Source organism: Salmo trutta, chromosome 17 (genome assembly GCF_901001165.1).
Source record: "Salmo trutta chromosome 17, fSalTru1.1, whole genome shotgun sequence".
NCBI lineage: Eukaryota > Metazoa > Chordata > Actinopteri > Salmoniformes > Salmonidae > Salmo > Salmo trutta.
Window position 1 is genome coordinate 53,639,431 of NC_042973.1, and position 22,214 is coordinate 53,661,644.

Genomic DNA, 22,214 nt, shown 5'->3' on the forward strand with positions numbered 1-22,214 from the left:
ATATGAACAAAAATCCATAAATATCTGTCAGTCGCATTAGGTCTTAATACAACATAGGTTGTAGCATAAACATGTTTAAAGCAATGGACATACAGTAAACAGGTTAAATTATACCTGATCTTCACACACTTTATTTAGGATGTCCTCTCACATTCTTTGAATGCTCAACACTAATGTCAAAGATTCACGGCTGATGAAGTTCATCGGTTTCTGTTCAATTCTAATCTCAAAACTGAGGCTTATTGATGATCAATATTATTACTTAATTATACCTCATCCAGTTAGCTTTAGTTTCATCACTGCCATCAATGGATTTGTATGTGTTGTTTTCATCGACGATCTAAGAGAATTGAGAATAAGGATGAAAAACACCAGCAATAGCAGAATGGTGTGTGGTGTTTAGAAAATGGAGGACAGCTCAAGGATGAGATACGTTCCCTGGAGAAAGATCCCTGACCCTTTTAAGCCTTTTTCACGCTGATATGGCTACAAATGTATAACATTGGGTTAGGACCATTGGTAAAACATTTATAATTAATAAATAAACACGAATTAAATTAATAAGCCATTATAAATGCATATAAAATGTTGACAAATAATGAAATACGTATTTATAAACAATTCAGGAAAAGTCCCTGATAATGCTCAACTCACTATCCATGAGAAAAACCCTGCGGAATAGTCTTTTGACACCAGCTCCCCCTGATATGGGCCAAAGAGCGCCCCCTTGGGGATGCCCGCATCTATGCAGCACACATCCACCTCCTCCTCCTGGACGATCTCTATTCCAGAGGGCACCGTGAGGGCTGCCCGGTTGGGCACCCCCAGTGCCACTGATGTGTCTGGCACAAAGACTGGAGGACCATGGGTGGGGCATTCCTCCAAGAAATACTCCTTGCACTCCTCACAGACTGTAGATTTTTTTTGGACATTGGTCAGTTTTTGATGGTAGTACACACCAATGTTCAGCATGAAAATTGTTAGAAAGATGATGATACTTACACCAGAAGTCTACTTTTTGGTGACTCTCACTGGCACCGTGATCAACCTTGAGTTTATTGCTTGGGTCCTCTGACTCACACTCGTCTTTGATTAGGCTGTGGTAAGAAATCACATACAGTGCATGATCAATTGACACCCTACATGGGCTTGTAACGCTTATCTTCAATACAGCATGCAAAGAACAATGCAACACTGCATTGAAGTCAACATGCGCATGCCCAAATAGTTCATAATTATCCTTAATAATAGCCTACAGTGGCAAGAAAAAGTATGTGAACCCTTTGGAATTACCTGGATTTCTGTATAAATTGGTCATAAAATTTGACCTGATCTTCCTATAAATCACCACAATAGACAAACAGTCTGCTTAAACTAATAACACACAAACAATTACATGTTTTCATGTCTTTATTGAACACACTGTGTAAACATTCACAGTGCAGGGTGGAAAAAGTATGTGAACCCTTGGATTTAATAACTGGTTGACCCTCCTTTGGCAGCAACAACCTCAACCAAACGTTTTCTGTAGTAACGGATCAGACCTGCACAACGGTCAGGAGGACCGTTCCTCTTTACAAAACTGTTTCAGTTCAGCAATATTGGCATGTCTGGTGTGAACCGCTCTCGAGGTCATGCCACAGCATTTTAAATTGGGTTGAGGTCGGGACTCTGACTGGTCCACTCCAGAAGGCGTATTTTCTTCTGTTGATGCCATTCTGTTGTTGATTTACTTCTGTGCTTTGGGTCGTTATCCTGCTGCATCACCCAACTTCTGTTGAGCTTCAATTGGCGGACAGGTAGCCTAACATTCTCCTGCAAAATGTCTTGATAAACATGGGAATTCATTTTTCCGTCAATGATAGCAAACTGTTCAGGCCCTGAGGCAGCCCAAACCATGATGCACCATATTTTACAGTTGGGATGAGGTTTTGATGTAGGTATGCTGTGCCTTTTTTTTCTCCACACATAGTGTTGTGTGTTCCTTCCAAACAACTCAGCTTTAGTTTAATCAGTCCACAGAATATTTTGCCAGTAGTGCTGTGGAACATCCAGGTGCTCTTTTGCGAACGTCACACGTGGAGCAATGTTTTTTTTGGACAGCAGTGGCTTCTTCCGTGGTGTACTCCCATGAAGACCATTCTTGTTAAGTGTTTTACGTATCGTAGACTCATCAACAGAGATGTTAGCATGTTCCAGAGATTTCTGTAAGTCTTTAGCTGACACTCTAGGATTCTTCTTAACCTGTGCTGTGTTCTTGCAGTCATCTTTGCAGGATGGCCACTCCTAGGGAGAGTAGCAACAGTGCTGAACTTTCTCAATTTATAGACTATTTGTCTTACTGTGGACTGATGAACATCAAGGCTTTTTGAGATCCTTTTGTAACCCTTTCCAGCTTCATGCAAATCAACAATTCTTAATCTTAGGTCTTCTGAGATCTCTTTAGTTTGAGGCATAGTTCACATCAAGCAATGCTTCATGTAAATAGCAAACTCAGATTTTGTAAGTGTTTTTTATATTGCAGGGCAGCTCTAACCAACATCTCCAATCTCATTTCATTGATTGGACTCCAGGTTAGCTGAGTCCTGACTCCAATTAGCTTTTGGAAATGTCATTAGCCTAGCGGTTCACATACTTTTTCCAACCTACACCGTGAATGTTTAAATTATGCATTAAATAATGACAAGAAAAATACAATAATTGGTGTGTTATTTGTTTAAGCACACTGTGTCTGTCTATTGTTGTGGCATAGAGGAATTTATGTAGAAATCCAGGCTATTCCAAGGGGTTCACATACTTTTCTTGTAACTGTATATGTTGGAGTTCAGGCTTTATTTGAAAAGTTTAAATAGGAAATTGCATGAATGTTGACCAAAAAGACTTTGCAGTCAATCATATTTCATGGCTTTTAGAATGGGCTCACAGACCTTGAATTTTCACTCACATCTGTCCCCCAGTATTAGTTGTGAGATGATGTTATTGAAGCAATACAGACCATGTGGTAAATAATTGGTTTCTCTCTTTTCATTGTCAGTGTCCTTTTTTTTAGCATGATGATATTTGTAACATCCATAATGGTTGTGGATGTGATTGGACGAAGAATTGTTCTTTAATGAGTCGGACAGAAGGATATACTCCAAACACCCGAAAAGGCCCTCATCCCTGTCATTTGCTAAAGAAAGAAACAGAGATTTGCGGAAAGAGATCGAGGTGCCTTGTGAGGATCAGGTGACGAGTGGCTAATCTGCCTTCCGTACTGTTAGCCAACATTCAATCACTGGAAAATAAATGGGATGAACTAAAAGTGCGTATATCCTACCAACGGGACATTAAAAACTTTAATATCTTATGTTTCACCGAGTCGTGGCTGGACGATAACATTAATAACACACAGCTGGTGGGTTATACACTATCGGCAGGATAGCACCGCAGCCTCTTGTAAGACACGGGGTGGCAGCCTATGTATATTTGTAAACAATAGCTGGGGCACGATATCTAAGGAAGTCTCGAGGTTTTGCTTGCCTGAGGTAGAGTATGTCATGATAAGCTGTAGACCACACTATCTACCTAGAAAGTTTTCATCTGTATTTTTCGTAGCTGTCTACATACCACCACAGACCAATGAGTGCGGTTTTAATGCCAGCAATGAGCTGTATACCGCCATAAGCAAACAGGAAACGCTCATCCCGAGGCGGCGCTCCTAGTGGCCGGGGACTTTAATGCAGGGAAACTTAAATCAGTTTTACCTCATTTCTATCAGCATGTTAAATGTGCAATCAGAGGAGAAAAAAAAAACTCTAGACCACCATTACTACACACATAGAGACGAATAAAAAGCTCTCCCTCGCTCTCCATGTGGCAAATCTGACCATAAAATTCTATCCTCCGGATTCCTGCTTACAAGCTAAAATTAAAGCAGGAAGTGACTCAGTTTATAAAAAAAGTGGTCAGATGAAGCCGATGCTAAACTACGGGACTGTTTTTCTAGCACAGACTGGAAAATGTTCGGGGATTCTTCCAATGTCATTGAGGAGTACACCACATCAGTCACTGGCTTCATCAATAAGTGCATCGATAACGTCGTCCCCACAGTGACCGTACGTACATACCCCAACCAGAAGCCATGTTTTACAGGCAACATCCGCACTGAGCTAAAGGGTAGAGCTGCCGCTTTCAAGGAGCGGGACTCTAACCCGGAAGCTTATAAGAAATCCCACTATGCCCCCCGACGAACCATCAAACAGGCAAAGGGTCAATACAGGACTAAGATCGAATCGTACTACACCGGCTCCGACGCTTGTCGGATGTGACAGGGCTTGCAAACTATTACAGATTACAAAGGGAAGCACACCCGAGAGCTGCCCAGTGACACGAGCCTACCAAACGAGCTAAATAGCTTCTATGCTCGCTGCGAGGGAACTAACACTGAAACATGCATTAGAGTATCAGCTGTTCCGGACGACTGTGTGATCACGCTCTCCGCAGCCGATGTGAGTAAGACCTTTAAACAGGTCAACATTCGGATGGGCCAGACAGGGCCAGACGGATTAACAGGATGTGTACTCCGAGCATGCGCTGACCAACTGGCAAGTGTCTTCACTGTCTGATTCTGTAATACCTACATGTTTCAAGGAGACCACCATAGTCCCTGTGCCCAAGAAGACTAAGGTAGCTTGCCCAAATGACTACCGACCCGTAGCACTCACGTCTGTAGAAATGAAATGCTTTGAAAGGCTGGTCATGGCTCACATCAACACCATTATCCCAGAAACCCTAGACCCACTCCAATTTGCATACCACCCCAACAGATCCACAGATGATGCAATCTCTATTGCACTCCACACTGCCCTTTCACACTTGGACAAAAGGAACACCTATGTGAGAATGCTGTTCATTGACTACAGCACAGCGTTCAACACCTCAAAGCTCATCACTAAGCTAACGACCCTGGGACTAAACACCTCCCTCTGCAACTGGATCCTGAACTACCTGACGGGCCAACACCAGGTGGTAAGGTTAGGTAACATCACATCCGCCATGCTGATCCTCAACACGTGGGCCTCTCAAGGGCGTGTGCTCAGTACCCTCCTTTACTCCATGTTCACTCATGACTGCACGGCTAGGCATGACTTCAACACCATCATTAACCTGTTTAGGATAGGGGGCAGTATTTTCACGGCCGGATGAAAAACGTACCCAATTTAAACAGGTTACTACTCTGGCCCAGAAACTAGAATATGCATATTATTAGTAGATTTGGATAGGAAACACTCTGAAGTTTCTAAAACTGTTTGAATGGTGTCTGTGAGTATAACATTTACGTCATTTAGCAGATGCTCTTATCCAGAGTGATTTACAAATTGGTGCATTCACTTCATAACAGAACTCATATGGCAGGCAAAAACCGGAGAAAATTCCAAGCAGGAAGTGGCCTGTCTGAGAATTTGTAGTTCTTCTTTTGATTCTCTATCGAAACTACAGCATCTGTGGGGTTACGTTGCACTTTCTAAGGCTTCCATTGGCTGTCTAAAGCCTTCAGAAAGCGGATTGAGGCATCTCCTGTCTCTGGGCAGAGTGTAGTAGCTCAGTTTCACAGTGGTCTGCCTGGGGACAAAGAGATTGGATATGCGCATTCACGCGAGCACTCTGTTTTTTCTTTTCCTCTTTGAATGAATACACTATTGTCCGGTTGGAATATTATCGCTATTTTACGAGAAAAATCCCATAAAAATTGATTTTAAACAGCGTTTGACATGCTTCTAAGTACGGTAATGGAACATTTTGAATTTTTTTGTCTCGAAATGCGCTTGCGCGTTACCCTTTGTGGATAGTGACCTGAACGCACAAACAAAATGGAGGTATTTGGACATAACTATGGATTATTTGGAACAAAAACAACATTTCTTGTGGAAGTAGCAGTCCTGGGAGTGCATTCTGATGAAGATCAGCAAAGGTAATACAATATTTCTAATACTAATTCTGAGTTTAGTGTGCCCCGAACTTGGCGGGTGTCAAAATAGCTAGCCGTGATGGCTGAGCTATGTACTCAGAATATTGAAAAATGTGCTTTCGCCGAAAAGCTATTTTAAAATCTGACATAGCGATTGCATAAAGGAGTTCTGTATCTTTAATTCTTAAAATAATTGTTGTTATTTTGTCAACGTTTATGATGAGTAATTTTGTAAATTCACCGGAGGTTTTTGGTGGGAATGCATGTTCTGAACATCACACGTCAATGTAAAAAGCTGTTTTTGGATATAAATATGAACTTGATTGAACAAAACATACATGTATTGTATAACATAATGTCCTAGGAGTGTCATCTGATGAAGATCATCAAAGGTTAGTGCTTCATTTAGCTGTGTTTTGGGTTTTTGTGACATATATGCTTGCTTGGAAAATGGCTGTGTGATTATTTTGGTCTATGTACTCTCCTAACATTATCTAATGTTTTGCTTTCGCTGTAAAGCTTTTTTGAAATCAGACAATGTGGTTAGATTAACGAGAGTCTTATCTTTAAAATGGTGTAAAATAGTCGTATGTTTGAAAAATTTAAATTATTGCATTTTTGAGGTTTTTGTATTTCACGCCACGCTGTTCCATTGGATATTGGCTAGCGGAACATCTGTCCTCAACAGGTTTTAAGTTTGCCGATGACACAACAGTGGTCGGCCTGATCACCGACAATTATGAGACAGCCTATAGGGAGGTGGTCAGAGACCTGACCCTGTGGTGCAAAGACAAAAACCTCTCCCTCAACGTGATCAAGACAAAGGAAATGATTGTAGACTACAGAAAAAGAAGGACCGAGCACGCCCCCATTCTCATCGACGGGGCTGCAGTGGAGCAGGTTGAGAACTTCTAGTTCCTTGGCGTCCACATCACCAACAGACTAACATGGTCTAAGCACACCAAGACAGTCGTGAAGAGGGCACGACAAAACCTATTCCCCCTCAGTAGACTGAAAAGATTTGGCATGGGTCCTCAGATCCTCAAAAGGTTCCACAGCTGCACCATAGAGAGCATCCTGATGGGTTGAATCGCTGCCTGGTATGGCAAGTGCTCGGCCTCCGACCGCAAGGCACTACAGAAGATTGAAAACTAACTGCACTTCGTTTTGTTTTACATTTACACAATTTACATTTCTTTGTATACATCCATAAAATATATGCCAGTTGATTTATGATTTCAACTGGCTGAGAAATGCTGCCTGCCTGTCTGTCTCGTCCCAATTCCCTGACACGTTTATGGGACAGCTGGAGATCAAATTTGAATATTGAAACAATGTTGCAAAGTCGGAGAGACAGACCGCAATGTTTATACAAATCTCTGCTGTTGAAAAATAAATGTTAGTCTAAAAAAAATGTGAGATAATGTCTAAATGCTTTTTATAGTGGAGATCAAGTTTATAAATTGCCTGGCTTGGCTGATGAGAAAGTGGATTGCACAGTCAGATGGAACAGAGTAAATAGGCATTTTAACATCATAGATTTAACCGGTGGTAACTTGTAGAAAAGACACCATCTGGAATGCAGTTAACTAATCAGCATTCAGGATTAGACCCACTCGTATAATAATTGTTATAAACTGGGTGGTTCGAGCCCTGAATGCTGATTGGCTGAAAGTCGTGGTATATCAGACCGTATACCATGGGTATGACAAAACATTTATTTTCACTGCTCTAATTACGTTGGTAACCAGTTTATAATAGCAATAAGGCACCTCGGGGTTTTGTGATATATGGCCAATATACCACGGTTAAGTGTCCTAGCACTTTGCGTTGCATTGTGCCTAAGAACAGCCTTTAGCAGTGGTATATTGGCCATATACCACACCACCTTGGGCCTTATTGCTTAATTATATCATGAATACTTTTAGACGCATACAGAGCCAAGTTAAACAACTACAACTTCCTTTGTGTTAACACATCCCATGCACATACCCACGATAACACAGTCAGACTCGGGGCAATATTTATACCCTTGCGGGAGCATGCAACAGAACTGTCTGACCAGTGCAGGGCTAGCTATGAGCATCTGACCAATCACAGAATGCATGATCAGTGCATGGACAGAGTGTGGGGTTCATGGGGAGAGTCTGATTGGCTAAAGCCACGAGTGATCGATATCTCTCACGCGAGGAGGCTAGACTACACGGCGTCAGCCAGATATAAACACCACCACACATGCTGGAAATTATTCCCACAGCACCCTCGGCAGGGGAATTATGTAACAGCCACCCTTAAATATGTATGCAGCATATTTACAAAAATAAAGAATTCCCCTGCTGGAATGTCAGTAGTGCTGGTCCCCGCCACCATGTGTAGTTACCCCATGCAGCCACTCCATCAGCTGCAGGTCAGGTGCAGCCAGGGGACAGAGGGCTTAAGATGTCCATGCGGATAGCACATTGAAGTAGGGGCAGCCCACTGTAACAAGTCAGGTGCCGGGCAATAGGGGCTCCCTGATAGAGGCGAGCCAAGTCCCCAGAGAAATGAGAAACATGGTCTGAGATTAAACAAAGAATGGTCGGACGAAACCAAGATTAAACTCTTTGGCCTAAATGCCAAGCATCACGTCTGGAGGAAACCTTGCACCATCCCTACGGTGGTGGCATAACCTTGCTGTGGGGATGTTTTTCTGCGGCAAGGGATTGGGAGACTAGTCAGCATCGAGGCAAAGATGAATGGAGCAAAGTACAGAGAGATTCTTGATGAAAACCTGCTCCAGAGCTGTCAGGACCTCAGACTGGGGTGAAGGTTCACCTTCCAACAGGACAACAACCCTAAGCACACAGCCAAGACAACGCAGGTGTGGCTTCGGGAACATCACTGGAGAGACCTGAAAAAGCTGTGCAGCAACGCTCCCCATCCAACCTGACAGAGCTTGAGATGATCTGCAGAGAAGAATGGGAAAACCTCCCCAAATAACGGTGTGCCAAGCTTGTAGCGTCACACCCCAAAATAATCAATGCTGTAATCGCTGCAAAGGTGCTTCAACAAAGTACAGAGTAAAGTGTCTGAATACTTATTTAATATTTTCGTTTTTTATTTTTAATAAATTAGTACAAAATTTGAAAAACCTGTTTTTGCTTTGTCATTATGAGGTATTGTGTGTAGATTGGTGAGAGGAAAAAACTATAATCAATTTTAGAATAAGGCTGTAACCTAACAAAATGAGGAATAAGTCAAGGGGTCTGAATACTTTCTGAAGGCACTGAATATTACATTTAATTCATTTATGATTTATAACAGGAAAGATGCTTTCAATAAAACCTGTCATGTTGGTATAAGAACATTGTTCTACTTCATTTTATTACAACTTTACAAGCTAAGTTATATTCTGTTAAGATTAATTACAATAATCTAAATGTGATTTTGAGCACGGGGGGTGGACGTCCTAATGCGTTATGTACCCAATGCATATGGATGTCCGGTAAATTTCGCAAAATCTCTGGAAAATTAAAATCTTGCCGGTCAATTTTCCTAACAGAAATCCTGGTGCGCAGTGGTTCCCCCACAGAGGCGGGCTGTGCCTCAGCAGAGGAGAGGCCTGGTGGCGTCGATTCCCCAACGGAGGTCTGGCTTGTCCCCCACAGTCACGTCAGGGGTTGAGAACAGTGGCAGCACGACCAGGACTGGAGCTGGGCCTAGGTCAGGGCAGGGCCGATGATCAGAAGTAACAGCAGACCGGTTCGGTGCTGCTGGTGGGTCCCTTAGTGCAGGGACTGGCAGAGAGTCAGAGGCAGAAAGGGCGACGATGCTGGAATCACATAAGCCGCCCGAGCCAGGGAGAGGGTTCTCCCATACTCCACAGATGTGGAGGGGGAATCGGAAATTACATCTGGTCTGGGGTCAGTCTCTGTAGCAGGCAACTCCCGAGGACCAGCAGGAGCCGAGGACATGACGTGTCCCTGCCCGGTCTCAGTCGCAGCCGTGCCTGACAATGGTGCCCAGGCTGGAGAGGCAGTATAGTCACGCCCGATGGTCACAGACACACCTGGCAACGGTTCAGAAGAAACAACTTATTGCGGCTGTCCTCCATATGACCACCGCATGTTCTGCAACCTGTTGGAGAGGGCTCCCCTGACAGGAGGAAGACCAGGATCTGGTCTTCTGTTGCATAATGTGAAGAAGACTGTATATTCTGCTCAATACAGGCAAAACATGCTTCCTGTACTCCATATGACGTACGCAGTGATGTCTACGGCACTGCAACTCCCTGGTACCCCAACGTAGAAGAATAATCCACACACTGGGTTGTTGGGGATGCGGCCCCACCTGTTGCTGAATGGTATCCCAAAGGTATATTGTCTCATTTGCATATTTCAGAGAAGTTGTAATACAAACAAATATATTGTTGTTTAGATTCAACTGGTAAAGTTTCATTTTGATATGCACTACCGTTCAAAAGTTTGGGGTCACCTAGAAATGTCCTTGTTTTTGAAAGAAAAATATTTTGTCCACTAAAATAACATTTTGATCAGAAATAGTGTCGACATTGTTAATGTTGTAAACGACTATTGTAGATGGAAACAGCAGATTTTTAATGAAATATCTACAGTTGAAGTCGGAAGTTTACATACACTGAGGTTGGAGTCATTAAAACTTGTTTTTCAACCACTCCACAAATTTCTTGTAGACAAACGATAGTTTTGGCAAGTCGGTTAGGATATCTACTTTGTGCATGACACAAGTGATTTTTCCAACAATTGTTTACAGAAAAATGACTTCACTTATAATTCATAATATTACAATTCCAGTGGGTCAGAAGTTTACATACACTAAGTTGACTGTTCCATTAGAAGGTACCCCATTATTTTGTTCAAACAATAGTACGCAAGTATAAACACCAAGGCACCACGCAGCCCTCGTACCACTCAGGAAGAAGACGCGTTCTGTCTCCTAGAGATGAACGTACTTTGGTGCAAAAAGTGCAAATCAATCCCAGAACAACAGCAAAGGACCTCGTGAAGATCCTGGAGGAAACGGGTACAAAAGTATCTATATCCACAGTAAAACGAGTCCTATATCGACATAACCTGAAAAGCCGCTCAGCAAGGAAGAAGCCACTGCTCCAAAACCGCCATAAAAAAGCCAGACTACGGTTTGAAACTGCACATGTGGACAAAGATTGTACTTTTTAGAGAAATGTCCTCTGGTCTGATGAAACAAAAATAGAACTGTTTGGCCTTTATGACCATCGTTATGTTTGGGGAAAAAAGGGAGTCGCTTGCAAGCCAAAGAACACCATCCCAACCATGAAGCAAGGGGGTGGCAGCATCATGTTGCAGGATTGCTTTGCTGCAGGAGGGACTGGTGGACTTCACAAAATAGATGGCATCATGAGGGAGGAAAATTATGTGGATATATTGAAGCAACATCTCAAGACGTCAGTCAGGAAGTTAAAGCTTGGTCGCAAATGGGTCTTCCAAATGGACAATGACCCCAAGCATACTTCCAAAATGGCTTAAGGACAACAAAGTCAAGGTATTAGAGTGGCCATCACAAAGCCCTGACCTCATTCCTACAGAAAATGTGTGGGCAGAATTGAAAAAGCGTGTGCGAGCGAGGAGGCCTACAAACCTAACTCAGTTACACCAGCTCTGTCAGGAGGAATAGGCCAAAATTCACCCAAATTATTGTGAGAAGCTTGTGGAAGGCTACCCAAAACGTTTGACCCCTCCGGGATGCTGGCCTTCTAGGCAGAGTTCCTCTGTCCAGTGTCTATGTGCTTTTGCCCATATTAATTTTTTCATTGGCTAGTCTGAGATATGGCCTTTCTTTGCAACTCTGGTTCAGTTGAGGACTTGTGAGGCTTCTGTTTCTCAAACTAGACACTAATGTACTTGTCCTCTTGCTTAGCTGTGCACCGGGGCCTCCCACTCCTCTTTCTATTCTGGTTAGAGCCAGTTGCGCTGTTCTGTGAAGGGAGTAGTACACAGCGTTGTACGAGATCTTCAGTTAATTGGCAATTTATCGCATGGAATAGCCTACATTTCTCAGAACAAGAATAGACTGATGAGTTTCAGAAGAAAAGTCTTTGTTTCTGACCATTTCGAGCCTGTAATCGAACCCACAAATGCTGATGCTCCAGATACTCAACTAGTCTAAAGGCCAGTTTTATTGCTTCTTTAAATCAGGACAACAGTTTTAAGCTGTGCTAACATAATTGCAAAAGGGTTTTTTAATGATCAATTAGCCTTTTAAAATTATAAACTTGGATCAGCTAACACAACGTGTCATTGGAACACAGGAGTGATGGTTGCTGATAATGGGCCCCTGTACGCCTATGTAGATATTCCATAAAAAATCTGCCGTTTCCAGCTACAAGTCATTTACAACATTAACAATGTCTGCACTGTATTTCTGACCAATTTGATGTTATTTTAATGGACAAAAAAAATGTGCTTTTCTTTCAAAAACAAGGACATTTCTAAGTGACCCCAAACTTTTGAACGGTAGTGTATATAAAAGTGAAGGGATTTTTTTTAATGTAAGGGTCTGGTGACTGGCCTTGTATATTATTCAGGCTACCTGTAATTATGCAATCTTGAAGTATTGAATGTCTATTTCAGACTCTGTAACATCCATAACGGAGGTTGTAGCAACTATAAAGGTTATTTTTGCTCTCTAAAGTGATCATGGAAATTACCATGTTTTCAAAATGATCGTTTCGGTGTTCAGCCAAGCCTTTCCTTCCAAATAGCTATCCAAAAAAGCTTGTTCATGTAACATCCATAATGATTCTTATTTACTTTATTTCTCCAACATGCTAACATGTAGAAGTCCGCTTTCTTGTAATTCCAAGGGGGACACATACATCCAAAGTTTCATTTATATTTTGTTTGTCCATTTTGTGAGATATTAAAGTTATGATTTTGCATGCAAATGTAGTGTCCACAACACTGGAATCGCCCAGCATCAGTCTACCTGGGGCTGCTGTTGGGCCCGGCTTCTGAGGAAGGCTCGGTTTGATAGGCAGATGCTGCTGCCATTGTGGACGGAAGGAGGGGAGTGAGCCTACTGTTTGCAAGTTCAGTCCCACATCATTAATCTGCAAATAACACGGAAAAACAAGGTGATCTACAACACAAAGTAGGCTGGTTATTATGACGAGTTGCACAGATACAAAGGGCACCTTTGAAAATAATCTGAAATCCTCAAAATGAAAATATTTGGACTATTTTCACAAAAGCAGAACTCTAAATGCACTCACTATAAAGGGGTAACTCTAATTAGCATCCAGTCTCTGCTAATTCTGTCAAAAAAATGTTATGCTATTTTCAAACATATTTACATAAGGCAAGCTGCACTCACAAAAGGCAAAAAGCGTTACAGACCAAGCATGTCTCATGCAGGGTTTGCATTCTGAGATGTTACAATGTAACATGTGGGCAATCTCTGGACATCAAACGTTCGAAGTGACCGCGAGAAACCCCTGTTCAACCAACTGTTGTTGAGGACGATGGCCACAAATCCCGAATTCCAAAATATTGCGGCAGCGAATCGACAGTGCTGATTGGTCGTCAAGGCTGCCGCTTTCGGAGGACGCTCGAGTATTCAGTAGAGACTGATCTACAAATAATGATACTCAAAAAACAAACTTACATTTATCGGCGAAGTTTGCCGTTCCTACACAACAACAAGGAAAAGCACAGCAGCATAGTCATACTATGTGATAGATTCCAGATATGTCGTGCACTGCGCTATTTCCAGATAATTCCTGGATTCTAGTTTGCAGACAATTGGCAATTTGCCTAACGCTTTCGGAAGCCATTTTCATTGGCCACATTGGCTAGTAATACGACTCACCACCTATAGAATCTGCAGGGCTCCAGAAGGTCTGCGTTGAGCACTTTATCTACCGACCCAAGACTCAGTGATCCCCTTCGTTGACGCACCGCCACTCTTTGATTTCACTAGTCCACGGCAATGCAAAGTTTTTCCTATTAGAAGTAATTACTATGAGTCAGCCGATTCTCTCGGCTTTGACCACCATCTTTTTATTACAGGAAATGACATGGAAAACGGAAGAAAGCTACTTTAGTTCAGAGATAAAAGACGCAGTACAAACATATGAGTTAAATTTGTCACCTTTCGTGCAACGCGCATTACTAGATGTGCTGTGTGGGCGCGAGAGAAACAACCTTGAGACAGAATGCTCAGAAACGAACCTATGGAATTATTACACGGAAAAAGTAAAGAAAGTTTTAAATTTAGCCTGGGTAGATTGAGAAACTGTCCTCAATTATGTCCTCCAAAAAATATTGCTGAAATCAATTTATGGCTGAAATAATTTGAAAACGGTACACAATCAAAACAGACCTCATCAGTTCTCATGGACAATGGCATAATCTAAGCGAAGTTATTTAAATTATTTAGTTAAAAGTAAATAGTTAAATGATAGAACAAAATTGAAATGCAATTCTGAAGAAAATATTATATTGACAACTCCCCCTCCCACCAAACTTAAACACACTTCAATGACAAGGCAGGTTGCTTTTGACAATTTATTAACAAAATGATAAAATAAATAAATACAAATTGATCAAATGCTCCTAATATCAACTTCTTCCCATATTCCCTACAGTATTTTCTAAACAATGCATACAAATAACTAATCACAGAAGAGGCTCAATACAGGAGAGAGGTAAGAAACACACCGGATCACTCACAATGTCAGGTGAACAAACAAATGAGAGATCTGTAACAGAAGCGAAGTCAAAAAATAAACACTCCTTTTAAAATTATAAAAAATACTAACATTTTACAAATATTCAGTTTTGTGTAATTAACAATTTACACAATTCAGCACACCAGGTGAACCTTTTATTCGTATCGCTACAATGCATCATCTTTCACCAAATGTAGTTTTTTTAATTATACTTTTTTGCACTCTTAAAGAAGAAACTCCTCCAATTGAATTTACAGTGGATGAGGTAAGACTCTCAAGGTGTTACAACAATAGGGAAGTCACAACAGATGAATTATAAGTATTATGGATGATGAAATGCATAAACAATACTAGAAGGCCACAATCATGACTTGGTATAGCATAAGAACAAAAAATCTAGACTATATTAAAAAGCCATTGACAGAATATATAATGCACTGGTGAGAATGTATAAGTGAGCTACTCTAGATTCACTCTGGAATTAACTGGAAATGCCATTGTTATGCATAAAATATACAACTTTCACTGTAAAACCCACAAGCCCAATAACGCACATCTGAGTGAGTCTCAGTTGCCAACTGCTTTTTCTTTCACATCTGTGAACTTATACACTGTACTGAAGCAGAAATGAACAGTTTTTGAGGCTGATATTTATGAAATGCATAAGGGCTTCCAAATATAAATGCACATTTGCTATATTCTTTTGGTATATTGGTTTGGGAGCTTAGTACTTTACATGAATGTGTTAATTATTATTTATATATATTTTTAAACAGGACAATGCACTGAATTTTGCACTCACTGTCCCAAAGTAACAATAACATTAGGCATGGTGCATTAGTGAAGGCAGAAATTGAATCAAAAGAATGGTCCAATTGCACAGAGACTTCATAGTTCACAGCATTAAAATCCTCTGCCATTAGATAATTCCAATTATGAACTGGGTGGTTTGAGCCCTGAATGCTGATTGTCTGAAAGCCGTAGTATACTGCTCCAAAAAATAAAGGGAACACTTAAACAACACATCCTAGATCCGAATGAAAGAAATAATCTTATTAAATACCTTTTTCTTTACATAGTTGAATGTGCTGACAACAAAATCACACAAAAATAATCAATGGAAATCCAATTTATCAACCCATGGAGGTCTGGATTTGGAATCACACTCAAAATTAAAGTGGAAAACCACACTACAGGCTGATCCAACTTTGATGTAATGTCCTTAAAACAAGTCAAAATGAGGCTCAGTAGTGTGTGTGGCCTCCACGTGCCTGTATGACCTCCCTAAAACGCCTGGGCATGCTCCTGATGAGGTGGCGGATGGTCTCCTGAGGGATCTCCTCCCAGACCTGGACTAAAGCATCCGCCAACTCCTGGACAGTCTGTGGTGCAACGTGGTATTGGTGGATGGAGCGAGACATGATGTCCCAGATGTGCTCAATTGGATTCAGGTCTGGGGAACGGGCGGGCCAGTCCATAGCATCAATGCCTTCCTCTTGCAGGAACTGCTGACACACTCCAGCCACATGAGGTCTAGCATTGTCTTGCATTAGGAGGAACCCAGGGCCAACCGCACCAGCATATGGTCTCAAAAGGGGTCTGAGGGTCTCATCTCGGTACCTAATGGCAGTCAGGCTACCTCTGGTGAGCACATGGAGGCCCCCCAAAGAAATGCCACCCCACACCATGACTGACCCGCCGCCAAACCGGTCATGCTGGAGGATGTTGCAGGCAGCAGAACGTTCTCCACGGCGTCTCCAGACTCTGTCACGTGCTCAGTGTGAACCTGCTTTCATCTGTGAAGAGCACAGGGCGCCAGTGGCGAATTTGCCAATCTTGGTGTTCTCTGGCAAATGCCAAACGTCCTGCACGGTGTTGGGCTGTAAGCACAACCCCCACCTGTGGACGTCGGGCCCTCATACCACCCTCATGGAGTCTGTTTCTGACCGTTTGAGCAGACACATGCACATTTGTGGCCTGCTGGAGGTCATTTTACAGGGCTCTGGCAGTGCTTCTCCTGCTCCTCCTTGCACAAAGGCAGAGGTAGCGGTCCTGCTGCTGGGTTGTTGCCCTCCTACGGCCTCCTCCACGTCTCCTGATGTACTGGCCTGTCTCCTGGTAGCGCCTCCATGCTCTGGACACTACGCTGACAGACACAGCAAACCTTCTTGCCACAGCTCGCATTGATGTGCCATCCTGGATGAGATGCACTACCTGAGCCACTTGTGTGGGTTGTAGACTCCGTCTCATGCTACCACTAGAGTGAAAGCACCGCCAGCATTCAAAAGTGACCAAAACATCAGCCAGGAAGCATAGGAACTGAGAAGTGGTCTGTGGTCCCCACCTGCAGAACCACTCCTTTATTGGGGGTGTCTTGCTAATTGCCTATACTTTCCACCTGTTGTCTATTCCATTTGCACAACAGCATGTGAAATGTATTGTCAATCAGTGTTGCTTCCTAAGTGGACAGTTTGATTTCACAGAAGTGTGATTGACTTGGAGTTACATTGTGTTGTTTAAGTGTTCCCTTTATTTTTTTGAGCAGTGTATATCAGACTGTATACCACAGGTATGACAAAACATGTATTTTTTACTGTTCTAATTACGTTGGTAACCAGTTTATACAGTTGAAGTCAGAAGTTTACATACACCTTAGCCAAATACATGTCAACTCAGTTTTTTTCAATTCCTGACTTTTAATCCTAGTAAAAATTCCCTGTCTTAGGTCAGTTAGGATCACCACTTTATTTTAAGAATGTGAAATGTCAGAATAATAGTTGAGAGAATTATTTATTTCAGCTTTTATTTCTTTCATCACATTCCCAGTGGGTCAGAAGTTTACATACACTTAATTAGTGTTTGGTAGCATTGCCTTTAAATTGTTTAGCTTGGGTTAAATGTTTTGGGTAGCCTTCCACAAGCTTCCCACAATAAGTTGGGTGAATTTTGGCTCATTCCTCCTGACAGAGCTGGTGTAACTGAGTCAGGTTTGTAGGCCACCTTGCTCACACATGCTTTTTCAGTTCTGCCCACAAATTTTCCATAGGACTGAGATCAGGGCTTTGTGATGGCCACTCCAATACCTTGACTTTGTTGTCCTTAAGCTATTTTACCACAACTTTGGAAGTATGCTTGGGGTCATTGTCCATTTGGAAGACCCATTTGTGACCAAGCTTTAACTTCCTGACTGATGTCTTAAGATGTTGCTTAAATATATCCACATCATTTTCCTCCCTCATGATGCCATCTATTTTGTGAAGTCCACCAGTCCCTCCTGCAGCAAAGCACCCCCACAACATGATGCTGCCACCCCCGTGCTTCACGGTTGGGATGGTGTTCTTCGGCTTGCAAGCCTCCCCCTTTTTCCTCCAAACATAACGATGGTCATTATGGCCAAACAGTTCTATTTTTGTTTCATCAGACCAAAAAGTACGATCTTTGTCCCCATGTGCAGTTGCAAACCGTAGTCTGGCTTTTTCATGACGGTTTTGGAGAAGTGGCTTCTTCCTTCCTGAGCGGCCTTTCAGGTTATGTCAATATAGGACTTGTTTTACTGTGGATATAGATACTTTTGTACCCGTTTCCTCCAGCATCTCATTTGCTGTTGTTCTGGGATTGATTTGCACTTTTCGCACCAAAGTGCGTTCATCTCTAGGAGACAGAACGCGTCTCCTTCCAGAGCGGTATGATGGCTGCATGGTCCCATGGTGTTTATACTTGCATGCTATTGTTTGTCCAGATGAACATGGTACCTTCAGGCTTTTGGAAATTGCTCCCAAGGATGAACCAGACTTGTGGAGGTCTACAATTTTTTTTCTGAGGTCTTGGCTGATTTCTTTTGATTTTCCCATGATGTCAAGCAAAGAGGCACTGAGTTTGAAGGTAGGCCTTGAAATACATCCATCAAAAGCTTCTAAAGCCAAGACATCATTTTCTGGAATTTTCCAAGCTGTTTAAAGGCACAGTCAACTTAGTGTGTGTAAACTTCTGACCCACTGGAATTGTGATACAGTGAATGATAAGTGAAACAATCTGTCTGTAAACAATTGTTGGAAAAATGACTTGTGTCATGCACAAAGTAGATTTCCTAACCGACTTGCCAAAACTATATTTTGTTAACAAGAAATGTGTGGAGTGGTTGAAAAACAAGTTTTAATGACTCCAACCTAAGTGTATGCAAACTTCCGACTTCAACTGTAATAGCAATAAGGCACCTCAGGGGTTTATGGTATATAGCCAATATACCACAGCTAAGGGCTGTATATCCAGGCACTCTGCTTTGCTTCTTGAATAAGAACGGTCCTTAGCCGTGGTATATTGGCCATATAGCACACCCCCCTGGGCCTTATATTTAAGCAATAACATTATTACCAGAGATGCCATATAAAATGGTGTTTATTTGTAATAAAAGCTTCAATTTTCTTATACTGAGACATCCATCCACTGTATACTATAGTTATGGAATCATGTTGCCAGAATGGAAAAAGAAAAGTGACTAATTTCACATAAAAACCGAAGGTAATGTATATTAAAAAAGTTTGACAAACATTTGTATAAAAAAACTTGCATAAGATGGCATAATTTCTGTTGAAATGATTGGAAAGCTGCTGCTAAGGGGGTTTAAATGGGCAATCAGAAGTTGCTACATCCATTTTTGGACTTATAAATTAATGATATGTACCCATTGATTCTTGAAGAATATAACTTAGAAAGTAAATGCCTCATGAGCTTAGTTCAATTGTCGTTCCCCATTAGAACCCAAAATAAACTTGTTTTACTCCAATGTTTGTAAACAAAGTAAAATAAACACTGTAAAGCCTCAAAACATTAAAACTACAATTTTGATATCATGGATGGTCAATCCTGGCATCCATAGCTCTGTCTATTCATTTTAGAGTGGTTACTTTTTCCAGCTCCATCCCTCAGCTTTTTACCAAAACAGTGGCTGGAAAATGCTTTGTTATTGTTTCAACTGCTGATTGGCCCTTTAAATTTTTTTTTTTAAATCCAATGCAGCAGTTGTCTCAATATCAAATAATTTCAAGGTAACAATTAAGTACCTTACTGTGATTGTTTTCAATTAAAATGCTCAGCAATAAATAAAATAGTTTCTTAGCAAAGAGCAATTTCTTATGCAATAATTTTGGTAGGACTGTCTGGGAGTGGTCTGAGTCGGACAGGGAAAACTAGCTATTATTGGCAGAGGTTTGAAACTTCCTTATTGTCTATTAACTTTACCGCCTAGTGATGTCACCAGGCAGGATGAAATTTCAGGCTGTCTTTTCAAACAGCTCTTACACTAAAATGGCATTATCATTTTCATAGTATTATTCCAACATCATACTGGAAATATTTATAAAACACAGGAAAATCACATTTTTGACTGCACTAGACCTTCAAGAAGTCTATCCAATCAGGGTGCTGTTTAATTTGTTCAAACGCACACAGGCCAAGGCTCAATTCATATGACCTGATATTATCAAGCTTACGGCAAGACAGAGACAAATGGGTGAGAAAAGAAAAAAGGTGCACAAGTAGGGGGCAAATAATGATGACTGGCACTGTCCTGACTGAGTTTTAATGCTGAGGAGACTAGACTACCACAACATGCCTATGTAGAATCTCAACAATAGAGAGGTAAATTCAGGGTAAAAGGATATAATCCAGATTTCTATTTCATATTATATACACACATCACATATTTTAGTCTGGGAATTCAACCAAAAGTGCATCACAAAAAAAACATTCTAAAAGTCACACCTGTTTAAGAGTTTGTGAATAATCCTTCACAAATATCGTACCAGTTCCTGTGACATTTGAACAAAGTACTGAGTGGCGTACATCTATGAAGAAACCACAGAGATTTGCCCATGCATTTTACAGGTGTTCCCCAATACAGATCATTAAAAATAAATTTAATTCACCTTTTAAGGACCAAAAATACATTACAAAAATACATTTAAGGCAGCTGCTATACAGACTACTTGTAGAAAATAAAACATATCCAATAGCCTGAAACAAAGTCAACTCCACGTACTTAACTTAAAGCCCAATGTTTTTTTCCTTATGCTGATTCAATTGTGCTCTATATTTCAGATACATATATTTGCTGAAGATTCTTGAATTTTGTGGGTGGATATAAAATCACATGGGAATAACATAGGACAAGAAATAGACCAGTATGTTTGTGTAGTAAGGTAATAATACAAGTCACAGTGCAAGTCAAGAGACAAAATATGCTGTTGGAAGAAAGGCACTCGAGGTACCTAAAAAGGGGAAAGATCAAGTTGCTCTGTAACATACGTTCAGGCTTTACAAAGACAATGTCTGAATATTTTGTTGTATTCAAGGGACACAGTATGAAAAACATGGGACACCCAGGAAATCAATTCTGTACGGTCTTGATGTAGATATGTCCTTACGAGTACCGTGTAAGACTCACATGGCAAAGAACCCCTTTCATTCAATCTATGAGGAAGTATAAGACAGTATAGCCATTGCAGTTGATTGCATATCTTTGTCACACTATCCCTTTCCCTTGGACATTAAGATGGGTTAAAAGAAATAGAAAAAATGAATCTCTATAACAACTTAGCATTCATCATGAGAGGAGAAAATATAGATGCTACTTATTATATAGCTAACTATAAAAAAAGCAATGTTAAGAAGATGTAGTCCCTTGAATGTTATATATTTGTTAAATTATTTCAAGTCCCTGTTATTTAAACAGCAAACATTCTCCAACGATATGTCGATTGGTCATGGATTGAAGTAAACATGATGTACTGTGGGGTCCAAAATTATTGACACCCTTGATAAAGATGAGCAAAAATGACTCTATAAAATAAATCATTCAAATACTGAGCTATATTGTATGCTAAAAAAATTAAGGAAATTACCTTATTTCATACTAATACAAATTGCTCAGTGACCGAGATTTTGTTTAACAAGTAATACTTTTTTTTCCTCAAAAAGGTAGGGATCAAAATTATTGACACCCCTGTTTTCAATACCTCATCTTGTTAGGGTAACGGCACTGAGCCTTTTTTCTACAATGTTTTATTAGTTGGAGAACACATTGAGAGGGATATTAGACCATTCTCCCATACAGCATCCTTCCAGATCCTTGATATCCTTTGTCTGCGCTTATGGACTGCTCTCTTCAATTCATTTACAGGTTTTCAATGGGTTTCAAGTCCGGAGACTGAGATGGCCATTTCAAAATGTTGATTTTGTGGTCAATAAACTCAGGAGTGTGCTTGGGGTTATTGTCTTGCTGAAAGTTCCACTTGCAGCCAAGTTTCAGCCTCCTGGCAGAGGCAACCAGGTTTTGGCTAAAATGTCCTGGTACTGGGTAAAGACATGAAAATATAGCTCTTTCGCCGCTGTCATGACGTTGGCCTGTGGGTAAGGTTTATGACCCCCCCATAAATACCTTCTCCCTTCCCCTCTCTCTCTGACCCTACTGAAGGACTGGAATAGCCTGTGTTAAATATAGAGAGTCTGGGAACATCAAACAAATAGGGAAAGGAACCATCT

At 41.2% G+C, this 22,214-nt stretch overlaps 1 protein-coding gene across 5 annotated transcripts in view; it reads right to left on the bottom strand.

Annotated features, from left to right (window-relative positions):
• LOC115152420 (zinc finger protein 862-like) overlaps positions 1-14,093 on the bottom strand; it is a 34,967-nt gene extending 20,874 nt beyond the window's left edge. For 2 of the 5 annotated variants that reach the window (XM_029697278.1, XM_029697277.1), the window contains exons 1-5: positions 13,814-14,093; positions 12,932-13,055; positions 1,003-1,097; positions 655-911; positions 273-340 (exon numbers count right to left, since the gene is read on the bottom strand). In XM_029697278.1, coding sequence (XP_029553138.1) covers positions 273-340; positions 655-911; positions 1,003-1,097; positions 12,932-12,996 — 485 coding nt within the window. In that variant the 5' untranslated portion in view covers positions 12,997-13,055; positions 13,814-14,093. Of the gene's footprint in view, positions 1-272; positions 341-654; positions 1,098-12,931; positions 13,056-13,813 lie in introns of all 5 variants that reach the window. The other 3 variants (XM_029697279.1, XM_029697281.1, XM_029697282.1) reach the window with 3 other exon arrangements.
• Between the last annotated feature and the right edge of the window lie 8,121 nt (positions 14,094-22,214).